We start from the raw sequence: 17,766 nt of genomic DNA, 5'->3' as shown, positions 1-17,766 counted from the left end.
GAAACTTTGTCACCTCATGTGATTAACTGACAGAATCTACATGTCATATAATTACACAACGTTTGTCCACGGTGAATATCAAAAATGAATAGATAATCCCATCAATCCCATTTAGTGAGCAAACACCAGCACTGTTTCAGACTACAAAGCATTTCTAAAGTTAGATAGATGGACACGTCGCAGAAAAAAAAAGATATGTTTTATTCTAAACATCCCTCCCTTGGTCTTTTTCACACATACACACACACACTCTTTAGATAACCTGCCACTAATTAGAGACAACAGTTAATTAAGGCCAATTAACTGCATGGGCTTCACAATGAGCAGCTGTGTGTGAGCATGTGTGTTTGCGAGCACAAGATTGACACGTGCACACGAGCACATGCTGCCCAGGGGCACACACACACACACACACACACACACACACACACACACACACACACAAGTGTCCTTTAAGTTCGTTTTTGGAGTCTTCAAAATAAAGTGTTCGCTGGCGATTGGAGACAAAGAGAGGACAGAGGACGTCAAAGGAGACGGATCGGCTCATGGAAAGGGTCAGAGTGTGCGGCAGATGGTTGCCAGTAGCGACACGGCCACGGCGATGTGACGGCATCTACTGCTCACATCTGTCGGAGCATCAATCTGAGTGTGTGTGTGTGCGATCCTATGTAATTTACATCTACATCTGCCGCTACGGCCCCTTTGTGTGCGTTACGTGATTCTGCTTGTGGCAAAGCGCTCTCAGGGTCAGGCCGCTGCGTTGGAGCCGGCCAACTTCCACTAACACTTTACATTATTCACAGAACGAGCATCAACTGCCAATATATTGTCATCATCAGTCGTACCGTGAATATTTATAGCGATGAGAAAGGAAAGATTAAATACATCTGGATGCAGCAGGATGTATAGATTAGTTTTAATCAAATTTAGATTAGTGATGTAATCCTCTACGTCCAGGCTATATACAGTTCAAGTACGTAATGTATAAATGCACTGATAAATGACAAGGTAGCACCAATGCACTTAGGTCTTTAAGATGTCAAGTGTTTAATTTTTAACTATATTTTGTATCTTATTTGAAAATCTACCAACAAACACAGCCAGGCTCAACAATTAGCGTCTGTCTCTTGTAACTGCACGTCATTACCATTGATTATCCACAACACACAAGATGGAACAACAAACAAAACCTCCAGGATGTTACGCACACTCCAAAACTGGCTGATCCACGCAGTCTGCCAAGGCGCCGCTCTGCCCTCTGTCATCCCAGTGTCTGTTTTCTCATCACAGCCTTTTTTTTTTTTTTTTTTTCCACCTCGTTCCACATCTGTTTCTGATCAGGTAAAGTAATGCAACTTTTATTCCAATACAGCATCTGATTCTCATTATTAAAACCGCATACAATATGGAGCTGACTCTAAAGGCCAAATCCAGGACTCAAAATGCAGGTCTAAGTTTACACACAACACAAACATGAGTAAATGCTGGTGCAGCTCAGGGATCTGGTGAGCTCAGTGATCATGAGCAACTTTTGATTAAATGTGAGCGAGAGAATAAATCTGTAATTGAAATAAAAGTCTTTTTATACATGCACAAGGATTCAAGATGAGAAGAGACTGAGGATTTTTTGCAAACAAGCTGAACTTGTTGCACTCTGAGATCAGAATATGATAAGCTAGCTGGAGATAGAACTGTCCTGTGACCTGAATGTCACATGTTTGATCCCCATGACAGGTACACGTCCTGTCAAAGCATCCAAGGAGAGAAAATAATGGCTGCTCTGGCTGGGAGGAAAAGGTCGGCCTTAAACGAAGAGTTTTGGAATAAAATTTGGAGTTACTAGCATTTCAATATCTGGATGTTACTCTCTTGGATTCACTCTTTATGTTTTGGATTCTTTGATTTTATTTAGCTCTCTGTTAGTCTGCCAAGGGTAACTAATATATTCCATGGATCCCTGTCTCTCTACAGCTGGAAAATGTCTGTTTCCCACACACAGGCCAAACAAGGACAGAAAATTTCCAAGCATCATGTTAAAAAAGCTGCTTTAACTTGTGCTGCAACTAAATCTGGGACAAAAGTTGAATCAGAGCTCAAATTATTCTCAGGAGAAAAAAAAATAAAAGTCTAATAATACGATTTTAAAAACCAACAACCAGTGATTGAACACATGTACTCCTCTATCACACACATACACACAGATGTTGTTTATATTAAAAAAAAAAAAAAAAAGCCCTCCTCCTGTCTTTCTCAGAATCCCTTGTTGTTGCTCCCAGCATGCTTGCAGGTTGCAGGGAGAAAGGGGAGGAACTACGATGTCAAAGGTTACCTGACAAATATGTTTGATCTTACTTTTTCCTCAACACAAGTCACTCCTGTCTCCCGGTGCACGGATCTAGATTTAAGATGACGAAGACGAGGGGACGGGCCTCTGGCCTCCAGTGTGTACGTGCGCTCCGACACGCTTCTTCTAGTCTCTTGGGTCAAAATGTTTCATCCTGGGACCACGATGCTTTAAAAGATTTCCAATAAAGACGGCAGCATTTCCCTCTTAATTAGATCACAATGACAAATGCGATTGATGATTTCAGGTCAACAATGAGACATTAATTAAATTAAAGTTCAGTGATACTTCGTCTCTAACGACGACAATGAAAGTTATACTTTTCAATTATACAGATCATCTGTAGTTTAATCAATCCACATCTGGATGATGTTTCCAATATGAAAACTTTAACATGACACACACATTTACTAATCCAAATTCTCCTCTTCCTCCTCCTCAGGGAGGTCAGAGGTCAGAGTAATTGGCTTTAGGAGTAAATCTTTTTGGTCCAATTATTTCTTATTCTGTGTTCTAGTTGTTGTTAATGTTAAAAGAGATCTATGTACCTGTAGCGCCATCTATTGAACAGTAATGTGTAGGACACTTAAGCCCTGCACTGATTATCTATGTGTGCTTCAGTGTGACTGACTCTTCCTGTGCACCACCACTGTCTCGGCTGTTCACACTTCCAAACATATCCCATTTTTCCCCGAACTACAGCTGAAATAAACACTGTCCATTCAGTGGAATGGAGGTGAACCCACAGGGGAATGTCAGTTTTCACAAACTTGACCCTGATCCAGCTTATTTAAAAATCACGGCCTTGACCTGAGAAACAATAGGCCGCCCTGCCCTGAGTCAGTCAGCACTGGGACGTCTTTAAAGCCGCACAAGGTTAATCTGCCTCAGCTTTACACAAACATGTGAAACATTTCAAAGCTGCATGTCAATCAGCAGGCGTGTAACACACAATAATCATGGATCCAGAGGCAGTTATTTATCGATTGATCATTGATCCATTCAGGGCGTTAAATATGTGACTGCCTCGACCAAACCTCCAAAACAAAGTGGTTTGGTCACGAGGAGCGAAGAGAGCTCGACTTAACATATAAGACTTTCCTTCATTTGAAACCTACGTTGACTGACGGGCAATTAAGGACCCTGTGCTCTCTGACAATCCTCTTCAGCTTTTGATATTGAAACCCAATCTCAGGACAAAGAGCAGCAGTGATTCCTGGTGCAGTCATCGTACCTAACAGCTGCAGGGATTACTGCGTGGAGGAGAATGTCAGAGGTACCGGCGGCCTTAAATGGAGCCACTACCGTGGTGTGAGTCCTACAAATGACTCTGGCAAATTGTTTACTGACAACATCCTTCTGTGCAGACATCATCTGTTGCTTTTAACTCTAAAAACATCACAACCCAATGATCATTTCTCCTCATTAGACTATCAGGAAGTTTTAGAGGCCATCTAGGTTTTAGATGGTATGCTGAGTGCAGCAACCGTCACAAAGGGGTCAGAACTATGTGACCCGCACTGAAGGTTAAAATATCTATGACGACAGTTCTGCAGCATGAGTCAGTGGCTTTGGCTCTCCAAAACACTCCACTTGAAGAGATAACTTAGAGAGCCACTGTCGGAGAATGCGGGCAACAAGTGTCAGCGCCGGATTCAGATCTGTCAATGTGGGAGAGAATGGTTAAAAAAGATTGGTATGTGTCAATGCAAGAAAGATACCGGTAATTGTGTTCTGCTGAAGTGGTAGCTTGTAGAGATGATAAATAAATATAAATGAACAGTGCGCCTCCAGTTGTCTATGAATCACATCACACACCCAGCAGTATCCAAGGGTTGTTTCAACTGAGAGAAAGTAAGACACAAAACGTCACTGTGTCACAACAAAAGGAGTTAGTCTGTGGAACAACTTCAGTGATGAGCTGAAAACATGTGGCACCTTAGCTAAATTACAAAATATTATTCAGAAACAAAATACTGAGTGCTTAGGAGATGGACTAGTGTTCTTGTTTTTGTGGACTGTATGAACTGTCTGGTGTATTTATTTTGACTACGTTGTTCTTGTTCTGACCAAATAAGTTCATTTGTTTGTTTGTATCGACTGAGATAACATGAATAGATGGCCGTAAATTGAACTTTTATTTTCTATTAGTATTATATGAATAGTACAAGGGGGGAGGACTAGAAAAGCAACTTCTTCTTACTCCTATTTAACTAGACAGGTATCTTCTTTTGAGATGATTAGTAATAATATGCTCTTATTTATTCGTATTATTGTTGTGATTTTGTTTTTATTCTTGACATGTTCAATAAAATTGATCAATTGATTGATATCACAAAGAAAAAAACTTTTTTAAGACACTGACAATGAAGATTTCACTTGTCAGACCATGCTGAGTCTAAATGCTTCCAGCACTTGGGTAATCTTTTCCTTATCAATGGCCCATACATCACTGAGTGTCTGCTTAGAATGAGACGGACACTGATACACCATTGTATGGTGAACACTACTAATGCCACACACACAGCTGAATGGACTTTCCCCAAGTCCTTAAATGAAAAAATAAATCTATTTGTTATCCTGTGTTAGACATCTTCAAAACCAGTCCTTGCAATGACATTGTGAATGGATCTACAGAAAGCCGAAGTAACTTATTGGATTAAATATGAGTAGCTGACATGATGCGACACTAATGTGACCTCATCTACAGGCCAGCGTGACTCATGACTTCAGGAGCTCCAGCAGGTAGGGCCGGCCTTTCTCTTCCGAGGTTTAACTCAGGATATCTACTGAGCTGTGTGATCCATCGCAGACCCCTGCCTCCCCTCTATCTTTAGTGAGCCACGGTCTGTGAATGGGGAGCCTAACTTTATCTGGCCCACCGTCATCGAAGCTGCTGGTATTTTTAGGTGGTGGCTTGCAGTGGCAGCAGCTGTGAAAGCATTTAATGCTTCCCACCCACCCCCCCAATTCCAACTCTCCCTCTCTCTCTCACTCTCTCACTGTTGGACAATGACAGTGTCAGAGCTGACGCATAAACCAACCACTTGACTCTGTGTCTGTGGTCATTTTCCTCTCCGCCATCTGCAACCTAACGCCAAACGGCCGCACGCCACGCTATCAAGACATGACACCTGTAATTGGGCCACTAACTGTGAATGGAAGCTCTACTTTTTCTAACCTGCTTTGACTCTCAGTGACCAGGAGGTGGGCCAACCGTGGGCCAGAATCTACGAGCAACAAGCTGAACCAGAGAGACAGGGAACAAACGTCTCAGAGAGCTGTATCGCAACAATATAGGCCTTTTCTATGAGTCAAAGACTAGTTTATGTTCATGTTTTGAGGACATCTTTTTTAATGAAACATCACAACAGTGGCAGAATGATTTAAAGAGAGTGGTAAGTTTATTCTGTTCTGTTCTTTTGTAGATATTGTTTCTTCTGAGAGGAATGATTCCCATTTATGTGCCATCAAAATGCTTAAAGATAAAACTGAGTCTGCTTCATGTATTTATTGATTATAAGAGTTAACAAATATCCAACACGCTATACTGTACATATAGCTACTTTCCAGAATGGGCGTTAATCTGTGTCTAATGTATATGATCCATGCTGTTTAGAGGATGTACATGAGATGTGGTGCGTCACACAGCAGAGACAGTTGTGATTGTCAACGCCAAAAGAAAGATGATGACACCATGAGGGAAGCAAATGAGCCACACGAGAGAGTCGCATTTTCCACTGGCTGATACAAGATCAAACCAAAAACTATGAGAGTATGAGATCTAGTTAACAAACAGCTGAGGCTGCTGCTAAACTTCAAAGACGAAGACAAACATGACAACAACGCAACAATCCAGAGACAAAGAAAATGCATCAGGGAGGATACAGCTGACACACATGCAGGGGATTATGGGTCAGTTTGGTCTTAGTTCGTGGCTGCAGGTGTGTCAGTGCACAGTTTGCGTGCTATGTGACACATGGTCTCCGGTGTCTTTTTTTGGACAGACTACTTTATAAATACACTCTTCAATGAGTTACAGCACCAGCTGTGAGAGAACCGAGTGGTTTACGTTTGTTCAGAACCTTAACTAAACTTCTGATCATCTCATCTGGTAAACACAACGGTTCAGCTTTAACCAACAAAGTCGGAGTACATTTCTGTACAGTTTCTTTTGATTTCAATCATCTAAGTCAGTTTCGAGTCCAGTTCTTTCTTGGTTCCAGATATTTATGACACAAGATCCTGCTTTAAAAAATAACTCACATTTAATTTGCAATCGTCTGGCTTAGGTCAGCTGTAAATAGAAACTTTACAATGTCGAAACAGTCAAAGCAGGAAAACTAATGTCACTTCACTCTGTCTTTCTACTGAAGTTGATTTCTGAAACTACTGTATATCTCTGTCTGACAGCTCCATCATCAAAGATAAGAGGATCATTTCCAGATAATCTCACGACAAAAGAAACTTCTTCACTCAAACCAGAGAGAGGACGACATCATCATGGATATTTTCGGGGGTGCTCCTCGTGTCCTGGGCTACCCACGCCCTGTGGTGGCACAGAGTGGCACAGATGCCACGCTGAGGTGCCAAATCGGCGGGGACCCTCGTCCCGATGTGATCTGGGAGCGTAAAAATGTCCAGATATCGTCTGAGGGACGCTACCAGCTCTCAGAGGAGGGAAAAGCCTACCTGCTGACCATCACAGGAGTGACCCCAGAGGATGCTGGCCAGTACATATGCAAGGCTAGAAATAGCGTAGGTGAAACATATGCAGCAGCTTCCCTCAAAGTGGAAGGAGAGGCCCAACCACAGGAGGAGGGGCAGAGGCAAGTAGTGGTCAATGGTACGAAAGAAAATGGGGAACTTGAAGGACACTTGAATGGCTACAGCAAAGTGCAAAATGGTGAACACAGGAGAGAAAACGGAGCAGAGATAAACGGAGAGCACAAATGGAACGGCAACATGCCAGAGAAAAGAGAAGAGCTGGATTTAACATCTGATGATAAACCACGGTTCCTCATCAAGCCGCTCTCTCTGCGCGTGGACAGGGGAGAAGATGCTGCCTTCTCCTGCAAAATCTGGGGCACCCCTTTACCAGAGGTGACATGGGAGAAAGATGGTAAGAAGCTGAATGAAATCTTTGAAAGTTCACACTTCAGCGTGAGCAACCAAGACGGCGGCTGGTTCCAGCTCAAGATCTACAGGACGCGCATACCGGACAAAGGTGTCTACACCTGTAAGGCCGTCAACTGCAACGGTGGCGCTTTGGCCGGCGCTGTCCTTCTGGTGGAGCCCGTACCAGAGAGAGAGGAGAGTAAAATGTCCTCCGGCGGTCACACCAACAACCAGTGGTCACCGAAGCACAGAGGCGGGCGACTCGGCCTGTCGAGGCTCGTGGAGGAGCAGCCCGTCAACGCGTCTGCGGTCAAGAAGTTTGCCGTGGCGGAGGGGAAACACGCCAAGTTCCGCTGCCTCGTGACAGGGAAGCCTAAACCCGAAATCATCTGGAAGAAGAACGGGGTTCCCCTCGATCCCGGGAGGCGACATCTGATATTTGAGGACAGGGAGGGTTACTACACGCTAAAGGTTCTGTACTGTAAAGAGCAGGATACTGGGCTCTACGTTTGTGCGGCATCAAACGCTCTTGGAAACACCCTCAGTGCTGTTCACCTGTCCGTCAAAGGTAGGTGATAACTTCACTCACTGGTTTGCAAACTATTTTCTTTCACTGCTAAATATTAAACTTTTAAAGAAACAGTATCATAGTGAAACAGAATCATTGTGTTTTTGATGCACATCTCTATCCACATGGATAAAACATTAGCTCAGAAGCTGCACTTGTTGAGGCTAATTGCTTTATGTGCACTGTTGAAATGTATGGCATCACCTCTTAGAGTAGCTAATCATTTTGTCCTAATCCCTTCATAATGGGAAGATAATTCTCAGGTCACATAACTTTTCATAAGCATTTTCCTGGACAGCTGCCTCTATAATAAGTCAGCTTAGTCTTGGGGTCAACATATGAGTCTGTAATATACAGATAATATGGAGTGGCATTACAGCAGCTGACATATTTCAAATATTATGTTAATTTATGCCAGATTTAAACTGTATTATTATTTGCTTTAAAAAAAATAACTGTAACTTTAACTCATTCAGTCATTTTTCTCCTCTGCACCACATACCTGTTCCCTTTGTTCCTCAGGCTCAGCTGTGCGGTTCAGGCGTCCGTTAAAAGACGTGGAGGTGAGGGAGAGGGACGTCGCTGTCCTGGAGTGCGAGGTTCCCGATGAGTCCGTCCCAGCCGCCTGGTACCTTGAGGACCAGAGGCTGATGCCGAGCAACAAGTATGGGATGGAGCAGAAGGGAACCAGACGGAGACTCACCATCCATGATGTCGGGACGGATGACGACGGAGTGTATCTCTGTGAGATGCCTGATGGGGCAAAGAGCATTGCAGAGCTGTCGGTTAAAGGTAATTAAAGTGGAACATTAAGTTAGACATCAAATCTACTACGATATAAAACACAAATGAAAATAAATGACTCTTTTCGCAGGTACTATTATTCGTAAACTCCCTCGGAAGCTGGAGGTCCTAGAAGGTGAGAATGCAGCGTTCTGCGTGGAGGTGGAGGACGACGACATGGAGGTCCACTGGTTCAAAGATGGCCTGAAGCTACTCGAGACACACCAGACCATCCTCAAGTCTTTTGGCAAAACTCACATTCTGGTGTTTGTCAACGTGGCCTATCAAGATTCAGGGGTCGTGACCTTTGTCGCAGGGAGATCCAAGACCTCATCACGTCTCAAGGTCAAAGGTAATTTTAAGAGACGACAATTTCTGAGCTTGAAAATTCATAGTACAGATTTAAAGGGATAGTTTAAAATTTTGGCAAATTGGCCCATTGCCATAATCCCTATAGTCATAGCAGTAGGTTCCTTACCTTTAATTGTCGGTGCAAGCTATTTTTAGAACAGCGGAGCAGAACTGCGAGCTGCTCAGAGCTACGCTACGGAGGCTAACAGGATTTCTTGGTTTCCCTCATCAAACTCATCAAATACACAATCCAACAACTCCAAAACGCTCTGGTGGACAAGTTGTGACCTGCACATTCACCACACTATGAGATAATAACAGAATGTTACGAGACGGAGTTGTTTTCGAGGCAAATGCAGAGACTGCTTGCTGAAAAACTGCCCCCAATGGGAACGTGCATCATCGGTTTTGAATTTACCTCGAAACAACTCCGTCTCGCAGCTCGCGGTTCTGCTCCGCCGTTCTAAGAATAGCTTGCACCGACAATTAAAGGTAACAACCTACTCCTAAAACTATAGGGATTTTGGCAATGGGCCAATTTGCCAAAATGTTGAACTATCCCTTTAATAGTGAAGTCTCACGCCTACATTCTCCATCCTTCTCCACTCTGCCATTTAGCTGCCAGACACTCTCCCCCCATCTGCCCTGTGGGTGTCAAGATGGACGTAGATCGGCCCAACAGCGCCCTTCTCAGCTGGGTTCCTGCCCCCAACAGCCCGGCGTCCACCCGCTCCATCTTTGTGGTGGAGAGAAAAGAAGTGGGCTCCCAGGAGTGGCAGAAGTGTTTCACCACAGAGACCGGCACCTCAGCCGAGGTCACCAGTGACAGCGTGCCGTGCGAAGGCGACTACCGCTTCCGAGTGTGTTGCATCAACAAGTACGGACGGAGTGGTCATGTGGAGTTTCCCAAAATTGTCCATCTGGGTGAGGAGATGACAGTGCAAACTAAAACGTCAACATCACCACAGGCCACAAAAATGACAAAACACACAGTACTTGTCAAATGAATGTGTTTTTTTGCATTTTTTCTCAGTTCCTGGGCCCAAGATTCGCAGCCGCCTCCAAGGCTGTGAGGTTGTGGAGGGAGAAGATGCTCAGTTCTCCATCGAACTGTCTGCATCAATGGTTGGAACCTGGTTTTTGAACAGTGCCCAACTGCAGAATGGCAGACGATACTTGATACAACAGTCCCAAACACAGCACTCATTAGTTATCCGTGACATTCAAATGGCAGAGGACACAGCGGAGGTCACATTTATAGCCAACGGAGTCCGTGACTCAGCTGTGCTCAAAGTCAACCGTAGGTCTTAAAATCCTTCTCCTTGTAGTATGTGATAGAATAATATTCTGTTTAATTTATTTCTATGTTTCTTTGCAGCTGCTGTGGTGAAATTCACCCCTCTGCCGGAATCAGACAGCAATAAGAAGGTGGAGACGGGTGACGCTATTGTTCTCTACTGTGAAGTCTCCCACCCGTTTGCAAAAGTATCCTGGTTCAAAGATGGCGAGGAGCTCCAGGTGGCTGACGGCCTCAACATCCAATCAGATGGAAACATGAGGAGGATTGTGATCCACTCGGCTGATGCAGCTCACTCTGGCGTTTATACATGTGAAACTTCAGGGGATGTCATACAATTCAACGTGGATGTTGCAGGTAAAAGATTTGAGTTCCAAGTTCATCCTCTCGTACCTTGTGTTCCAGTTGTTCACATCCATCACATCCTGTTTGTTCAGGTCCTCCTGTGGAGTTCAGTGCGGTCCCAGAGGAGGAGCTCCATAAGAGCAGCATGGAGTTGGATCCTGTGGTTCTGCTCTGCAACGTCTCCAGTGAGGATGCTGAAGTCATTTGGTAAGGAGTTCAGTCTTTTGTGTTTTGGTTCTTTTGAAGCTGTAGCTCAGTCTGTAGTTGGACACCGTGTATTCTTACCTGTGTCCCAGGTATAAGGACGGCTGTGAGATCCATCCCAGTGACAACATCACTCTGCAGGCAGAGGGAACTGTGAGGAGGTTGATAATCCGCTCAGCAGAAACCTCAGACGCTGGATGTTACACCTGCCAGGCAGGAAACAACAGTATGGATTTCACAGTCAATGTCAGAGGTACAGAGACAGTAAAGACTCCTGCTGGTCTGAGCAGTAATAAAAATACAGGTGTCATTAACACAAACATTAATTCTATTTACCTCTATCTACTTCAATCATCTACAAACACAGAGCCTCCAGTGATGATCGTGGACCCTAAGGATGATGTAGTGATAAAAAGCTACATCTCAGAGGAAATCAACCTGCAGTGTGAACTGTCCCGCTCCAGTGGGAAGGTGCAGTGGTTCAAGGACGGACAGGAGGTGGAGGAGAGCGACAACACCCAGCTGATATCTGAGGGTCCTTACAGGAGGTTGACCATCTTGTGTGGATCTGTGGAGGATGAGGGAGAGTACGTCTGCAAAACAGATGGAGACTCTGTCTTCTTCCAGCTTGGTGTCACAGGTTTGTGCACACTTCTGGTTTTGCTATATTCCTATTAGAAAGGTTTTTATTTTAAATAAAGCTATGGTTTTTTTCTTCCTACTCCAGAGCCACCAGTACGAATAGTTTCTCCCAGTGAATCAGACGTGGAACTGACCCATCTGGCCCCCGAGAGGCTGGTGCTCAGCTGTGAGGTCTCCAAGCCAGATGCTCCTGTCCGCTGGTTCAGGGACAGCCTTGAAGTAGATGAGGGATCCAACCTGATCCTTGAGGTGGATGGGGCCCACCGCCGCTTAGTTATACCTGTGACTAGTGTGGATGACACAGCTGAGTATATATGTGACACTGAAGATGACTCTGTGGCGTTCCTGGTCACTATTACAGGTAAGACTGAGGAAACAAATGTAAATATTCTATTCTGTATTACTAGATGAATCTTAATGACTTTAATCCTTTTTCTTTCAGAGCCACCGGTGATGCTTACTCGTCCCAAAAACACGCCTGACAAACTGGAGAGTTTTGCCGGCGAACCAGTTGTCATGGAGATTACTGTGTCTCGGCCAAGTGCAGAGGTCAAGTGGTGCCTGGATGGCAAAGAAATTGAGGAGAGCAGCAACGTGGCCATCACAGAGGAGGGGCTCATCCGGCGTCTGACCATCCACGTTCCTACACCAAAGGATTCTGGGAAATACACCTGCGATGCTGTTGATGATAAAATAGATTTCCAGGTCAAAGTTTCAGGTAAGAGGCACAGATTAGCTTTGGTGATTATTTTTCAGCTCATAAAGAAAGTTTGAAGCCCCCAGTAATATCATATTGAGCATCGACGTGTTATTCTGCATTCTCAGAGCCTCCAGTGAAGATCTTAAGGAAGTCAGAGGTGAAGACAAACCTTAAATCCAAGCTTTCTGATGACATTGTGTTGGAGTGTGAACTCTCCAGAGCCAACGCGGTTGCCAAGTGGTACAAGGACAACAGTCGTATTCAGGACAATGAAAGGTTTTGTGAAGAGGAAGAGGGCGCTTTCCGCTCTCTGGTCATCCTCAATGCTGAACTCGAAGACTCAGGAGAGTACTTCCTGGATGTCGGAGATGACACTATCAGCTTTCAGGTTACAGTGGAAGGTAAAAGTTGCCAAAATGTTGAATTATCCCTTTAAAAGGAATTTTGTTCAGCATAAATTCTCACACACTTTGCTGCTCTTTTGACCTCAGAGCCCCCAGTGACCATTGTAGGAAACTCCCTGGACCCTGACTACCAGGAGATGGTGGTGGGTGATGACCTGATCCTGGCCTGTGAGGTGTCCCGCGCCAACGCCCCTGTCCAGTGGTACTGCAACGAGAAGCTGCTCGCCAGTGACTCTCGTACCTACATTGAAAGCTACGGGACTCTGAGGAAAATCATCATCTCTAATATCCAGCCCTCAGATTCTGGGAAATACGTCTGTGATGCTGTGGATGACAAGATGATCAGCGTTGTACGGATTCAAGGTACCGACCCAGAGTGTAGGTCTGAAGAGTCAAGAAAAAAGAAAGCATAGCTAACATTTGCTTCTCTTTTCTTTTATACCAAAGAACCTGCAGTTACATTTGTGAACAAGGAGGACGACATTGTTGTGACGGGTTATGAGGCGGAGAGCGTGACCTTGATGAGTTACGTGTCCAAGGAAAGCGCTCAGGTGCGCTGGATGAAAGACTGGACGCCGGTCGAAGGCGAACGCTTCCGGGCTCTCGTGGAGGGCCATAAGCGCACCCTCACCATCGACCCTTTGAGGCGGTCTGATGCCGGCGAGTACACCTGCGATGTCAACACAGACCAGATCCACTTCAGCCTGCTGGTTAAAGGTCAGAATGTGAATTTCTTTTTACCTATAATGCTATAAAACACATCAGTGTGGCCTGAAGAGATGTTAACATTTTTTTCCCCCCCATCACAGAAATGAGGATCAAGTTTGTGCTGCCGCTGCGGGACACTGTGGCCCATGCTGACGGGATGGTGACTCTTCGCTGTGAAGTGTGCAAACCAAAAGCAGACGTCCAGTGGCTGAAGAACGGCATGGAGGTGGTGCCGAGCAGGAGGTTCTCCATCCGTGCGGATGGAGTGGAGCGAAGCTTAACCATCCACCGCTTAACCAGAGAGGATGCTGGGGAATACGCCTGTGAGTCCAGAGACGACCGCACCGTGGCATCGCTGAGAGTCGAGAGTAAGTATGTCTGGGCTCAGTCTTTTCTCACGTGAGGCGTAAGGCGGCTTCGTTCACTTACATTTGTCTTTTCAGTGCCCAGAGTGGTGGAGTTCCTCACAGAGCTCCACAACACCACCGTGCTTGAAGGAGAAGATGCGACTTTCAAGTGTGTGGTTTCCCCTGAGGATCTCCAGCTGGTCTGGCTCATGGACAACGAGCCCATCGCTCTGGGGGATCGTTTCCAGGCAACCCAGAACGGCCTATGCCACACCTTGGTGATCAAGAAGTGTCAGATCTTGGACTCTTCGAGGATTACAGCGGAGGCGGAAGGAAAACTGAGCAAAGCCAGCCTCAAAGTTCAGGGTAGGACATTTAGTAAAAAGAGAGGAAATGGCATCATACTAAACTAAAATGACCATTGTCAACTTTATCTCTGTCTCTCTCTCTTCATTATATTCAGAGGCTCAGGTCATGTTTACTACCAAAATGGAAGCTGTCATGGCAGAAGAGTTAGGCGAGGCTACCATGGAGACTGAGATCAGCCTGGAGACGGGAGAGGTCCAGTGGATGAGGCAGGGTGTGGTCATTCAGCCCGGCCCCCGGCACACGCTGGGCCAGAACGGCCGTAAACGCAGTCTGACCATCCACAACCTCACGCTGTCCGACCGGGGGACGTACCGCTGCGAGACCCTGCACGACAGAACGCAGGTCAAGCTGAATGTGGAACGTAAGTGGGACTGAAATGACTGTGCAGTCTACAATTACAAATTCATTTCTAATGTTAGTACTCGACTTTTAATTAGCAGGAATTATTCAAAAGCCAGTGCAGTGTGCCACGTAGTGACTGGCATCTCGTCTGACCCAGATGAGTTCTGTGCAGCTGAACAACAGGACATATTGTAGCTGATTTTCACAGTATGTCACATGAAAGAAGATACTGAGAAGAGCAGAGCTAGACCTGTACGTGTGAAAAGATTTTTGAAACACAGCCACGCTGTTACATAACAGTGCACAGAATGACACTGTGACAATGGATCATGGAGCCACTGTAGGTGCTGTTTTTGTAACGTGATAAACTGAGCTGGGTCTATATTTGAACCTACTGTCCTTGAAACATAGTGTTATTTGAGTCTACAATGAAGTGATACCTCTACGTGAAAGCAGCTGAGTATCTGAATATCTGCTTGGCATCATTTAATCCTGATACCATTTCTAAGAAGTATATCTTTCATCTCGATAAGCCGCTCTCCCTCGTGTCTCCCGATCCAGCCCGTAAAATCACCATCCGTAAAGGCCTCACTGACCAGGAAACCTTTGAGCGAGAGACGGCCTCCTTCGAGGTGGAGCTTTCCCACACGGATGTGGAGGGATCGTGGCAGAAGGACGGCATCCGGGTGAAACCGAACAACCAGTGGCGGGTGAGCACCAACGGGCGAGTCCACAGCCTCACCCTGTCCAACCTCACCATGGAGGACACGGGCACCATCGTCTTCTCCGCTGAGGGAGTGCGCACTACTGCCAGGCTCACGATCAAAGGTAAAAACCATCTGTAGAGCCTGATGTACAGACTCAGAGTTTATACTCCAAAACTAATAAATGTGTATGTCTATATAAGAGAGATAGAGTGATAAGTGATGAATGAAAAGTCAGAGAAACTACTGATTCATTTTGATCTGTTGATTCACTGACTGATTGAGTTAAACTGAATTGACAGAGACACCAGTGTCTATAATGAAAGCGCTGGCTGACATGCGTGTGGAGGAGGAACTTCCTGCCACTCTGGAGTGTGAGTTCTCCAGGCAAAATGTTGAAGTGAAATGGTTTAAGGTAAGACAAGATGATATAAATCCTCATTCTGTTTGTATATGTGTATGTATGTATCATGTTTTTATTTCATGAGTAATACCTTTGTCTTTTGTTGCTCTGTGAATCAGAATGGGACAGAGATGAAGCCGGGGAAGAACTGTCGGATCTACTCCATGGGTCGTAAGCGGTTCTGTCAGATCCTGCAGTGCTCTCCGGCTGACTCTGGCGCCTACACATGTGACGCAGGGGAAATTAACACTTCATGTTCCCTGGAGGTTTACGGTAATTGTTTGCACAGATACTGCTATACCACACATGACATTGGCATTACAGTATATAAAAAGTTACATTTATATGTCAAAGCTACTGAATTCTGCAGCAGCTGAAGTTAAGCTGTACAATGGCTCCATCTTGTGTTTTTTTAAGAGAAGCACCATGCATCAACATTTATCAAAAAAAACACTAGTAATATCTTTCTAAATCTCTTTACTCACCTCACAGAGCATAAGTTGGAGATAGTGCAGGAACTGGAGGATCTTTACATCCAGGAGGATCAGAACGCTGTCTTCATGTGTGAGGTTTCCCTGGAGGATGTGACAGCAGAGTGGTACAAGGACGGCCACAAGATCCGGCCCACGAGCACCATCAAGATCCGCACTGAAGGTCAGGAAAGGAATGGGTTAATTATTCATGAGACTGAATGATTCTGATAAGACAACAACAACTACCCACAATAAATTTGCACACAGAGCATTTGAGTGCGTGTGTGATGCCAGGACTATAGCACAACAACCAGTGATGGCAGATGGTGAAATTATAAATGGTAGAGTCTAAATTTCTCTCGAGCAAGGCAACATTAAAAAATATCTTAATTTAAATACAAACATTTGAATGAAGTTAGTAGAAAGCTGCAGTCGTTACAGTCTATGAGTCTAACTAGTGATACTAGTGTGTAGCAGGACATCTGGTGGACAGAAAATGAATTGTAGGGCCTAGGAGGAAGCAGAGACAAATTGGACCAAGAGTGTTAAGTGGTTTTATAAAGTGCTGAGCCACCACATAAACAGCTTCTATGTGCCCTGAATAAACATGTTGTTGTTTTCCTTCAGCGACCAAACACTTCCTGCTCATGTGTGGCGTCAAAGCTGAAGATGCTGGAGAAATCCGCTTTGTAGCGAGAGATGTTGAATCTACTGCTTATCTTGAGGTAGAAGGTACGTTTTGGGTTTTTTTTTTTTTTCTAAAATATATATATTGACATATTAACATCTTACAAAATGTTCATCACCAACTTTAAAATATTTTACCCTTCACTCCAGAGCTTCCAGTGTCCATCGTTAAACCCCTGCGAGACCGGACGGCCCTGGAGAAACATCGGGTGATCCTGGAGTGCACCGTTTCGTCGCCTCGCTGCAGCGCCACCTGGTACAAGGGCAGGGAGGAGCTGGTTTCCTCTGACCGAGTGGACATTTCGGTCGATGGCTGTTCCCACAAACTGGTGATCCAGCAGACTTGTGTGGAAGACGAGGGCACCTACTCCATCGAGGTTGGGGAGCACACATCCAAAGCCAAACTGTTGGTCGAAGGTAACATAGTTAGTGGGGATTTAGTTTTATATGTGTATGAAAGACTACTGTGTTCTCATACTTAGATTCTCTGTGTTGCAGCCCAGGCTCTCATGATGGTCAAGGAGCTTGAGGACGTGGAGGTGATGGAGTCAGAGCCAGCATGCTTCCAGTGCGAGGTGTCCGTCGACATCGGCAAGCCTCCTGTTTGGACTTTGAATGGAGAGACCCTTCAGTCGGGCCCATCGGTCCGCCTGGAGAACCACGGGACGGTTCATAAACTCACCCTGAGAGACACTAGTGAGGACATGAGTGGCACGGTCAAGTTTACCATGGGCAAAGCCAAGAGCAGCGCCTCGCTCAGCGTTACGGCAGAGTAGAGGAAGAAGAGAGAGAAAAGCAAGTGACTGAAGAAAGAGAGAAAGTGAAGAAAATTGACAGCAGATGTTGGATTTACTCCTGCCCCTTAAAACTTTTTAAAATCCATATATTGTGATTTGATGGCCTGCACCTTTCTTTTCTGTTTTTTTTTTTCTTTTTTCAAATTGAGGCTATTTAGTGAAGCTGGACTAAGCATTTTA

The 17,766-nt window shown here is 45.1% G+C and overlaps 1 protein-coding gene across 1 annotated transcript; it reads left to right on the top strand.

Annotated features, from left to right (window-relative positions):
* Positions 1 to 5,342: 5,342 nt before the first annotated feature.
* obsl1a (obscurin like cytoskeletal adaptor 1a) lies at positions 5,343 to 17,597 on the top strand. Its single transcript, XM_085800796.1, has 25 exons — positions 5,343 to 5,742; positions 6,758 to 8,030; positions 8,553 to 8,822; positions 8,905 to 9,165; positions 9,783 to 10,088; positions 10,198 to 10,464; positions 10,543 to 10,818; positions 10,899 to 11,013; positions 11,103 to 11,263; positions 11,378 to 11,650; positions 11,738 to 12,013; positions 12,095 to 12,370; positions 12,478 to 12,753; positions 12,844 to 13,119; positions 13,204 to 13,473; positions 13,566 to 13,832; positions 13,908 to 14,177; positions 14,275 to 14,541; positions 15,084 to 15,350; positions 15,529 to 15,641; positions 15,749 to 15,902; positions 16,122 to 16,283; positions 16,730 to 16,834; positions 16,940 to 17,206; positions 17,288 to 17,597. Exons 2-25 carry the CDS (start codon positions 6,848 to 6,850, stop codon positions 17,563 to 17,565), a joined length of 6,636 nt encoding a protein of 2,211 aa, XP_085656922.1. The 5' UTR covers positions 5,343 to 5,742; positions 6,758 to 6,847; the 3' UTR covers positions 17,566 to 17,597.
* The last annotated feature ends 169 nt before the right edge of the window (positions 17,598 to 17,766 follow it).

Source organism: Trachurus japonicus, chromosome 2 (assembly GCF_045865225.1).
Source record: "Trachurus japonicus isolate A0001 chromosome 2, Traja_1.0".
NCBI classification, from domain to species: Eukaryota; Metazoa; Chordata; class Actinopteri; order Carangiformes; family Carangidae; genus Trachurus; species Trachurus japonicus.
Note: the sequence above shows the minus strand (reverse complement) of the source record. Positions and strands in the feature narration are given on the sequence as shown.

Excerpts from the sequence above, each read along its gene's own strand:
- obsl1a (XM_085800796.1), top strand. The coding sequence starts at position 6,848 with ATGGATATTTTCGGGGGTGCTCCTCGTGTCCTGGGCTACCCACGCCCT. Across the intron at positions 12,754-12,843 it reads CTTTCAGGTTACAGTGGAAG|AGCCCCCAGTGACCATTGTA; the intron begins GTAAAAGTTGCC and ends TTTTGACCTCAG. Across the intron at positions 16,835-16,939 it reads TGCTTATCTTGAGGTAGAAG|AGCTTCCAGTGTCCATCGTT; the intron begins GTACGTTTTGGG and ends CCTTCACTCCAG.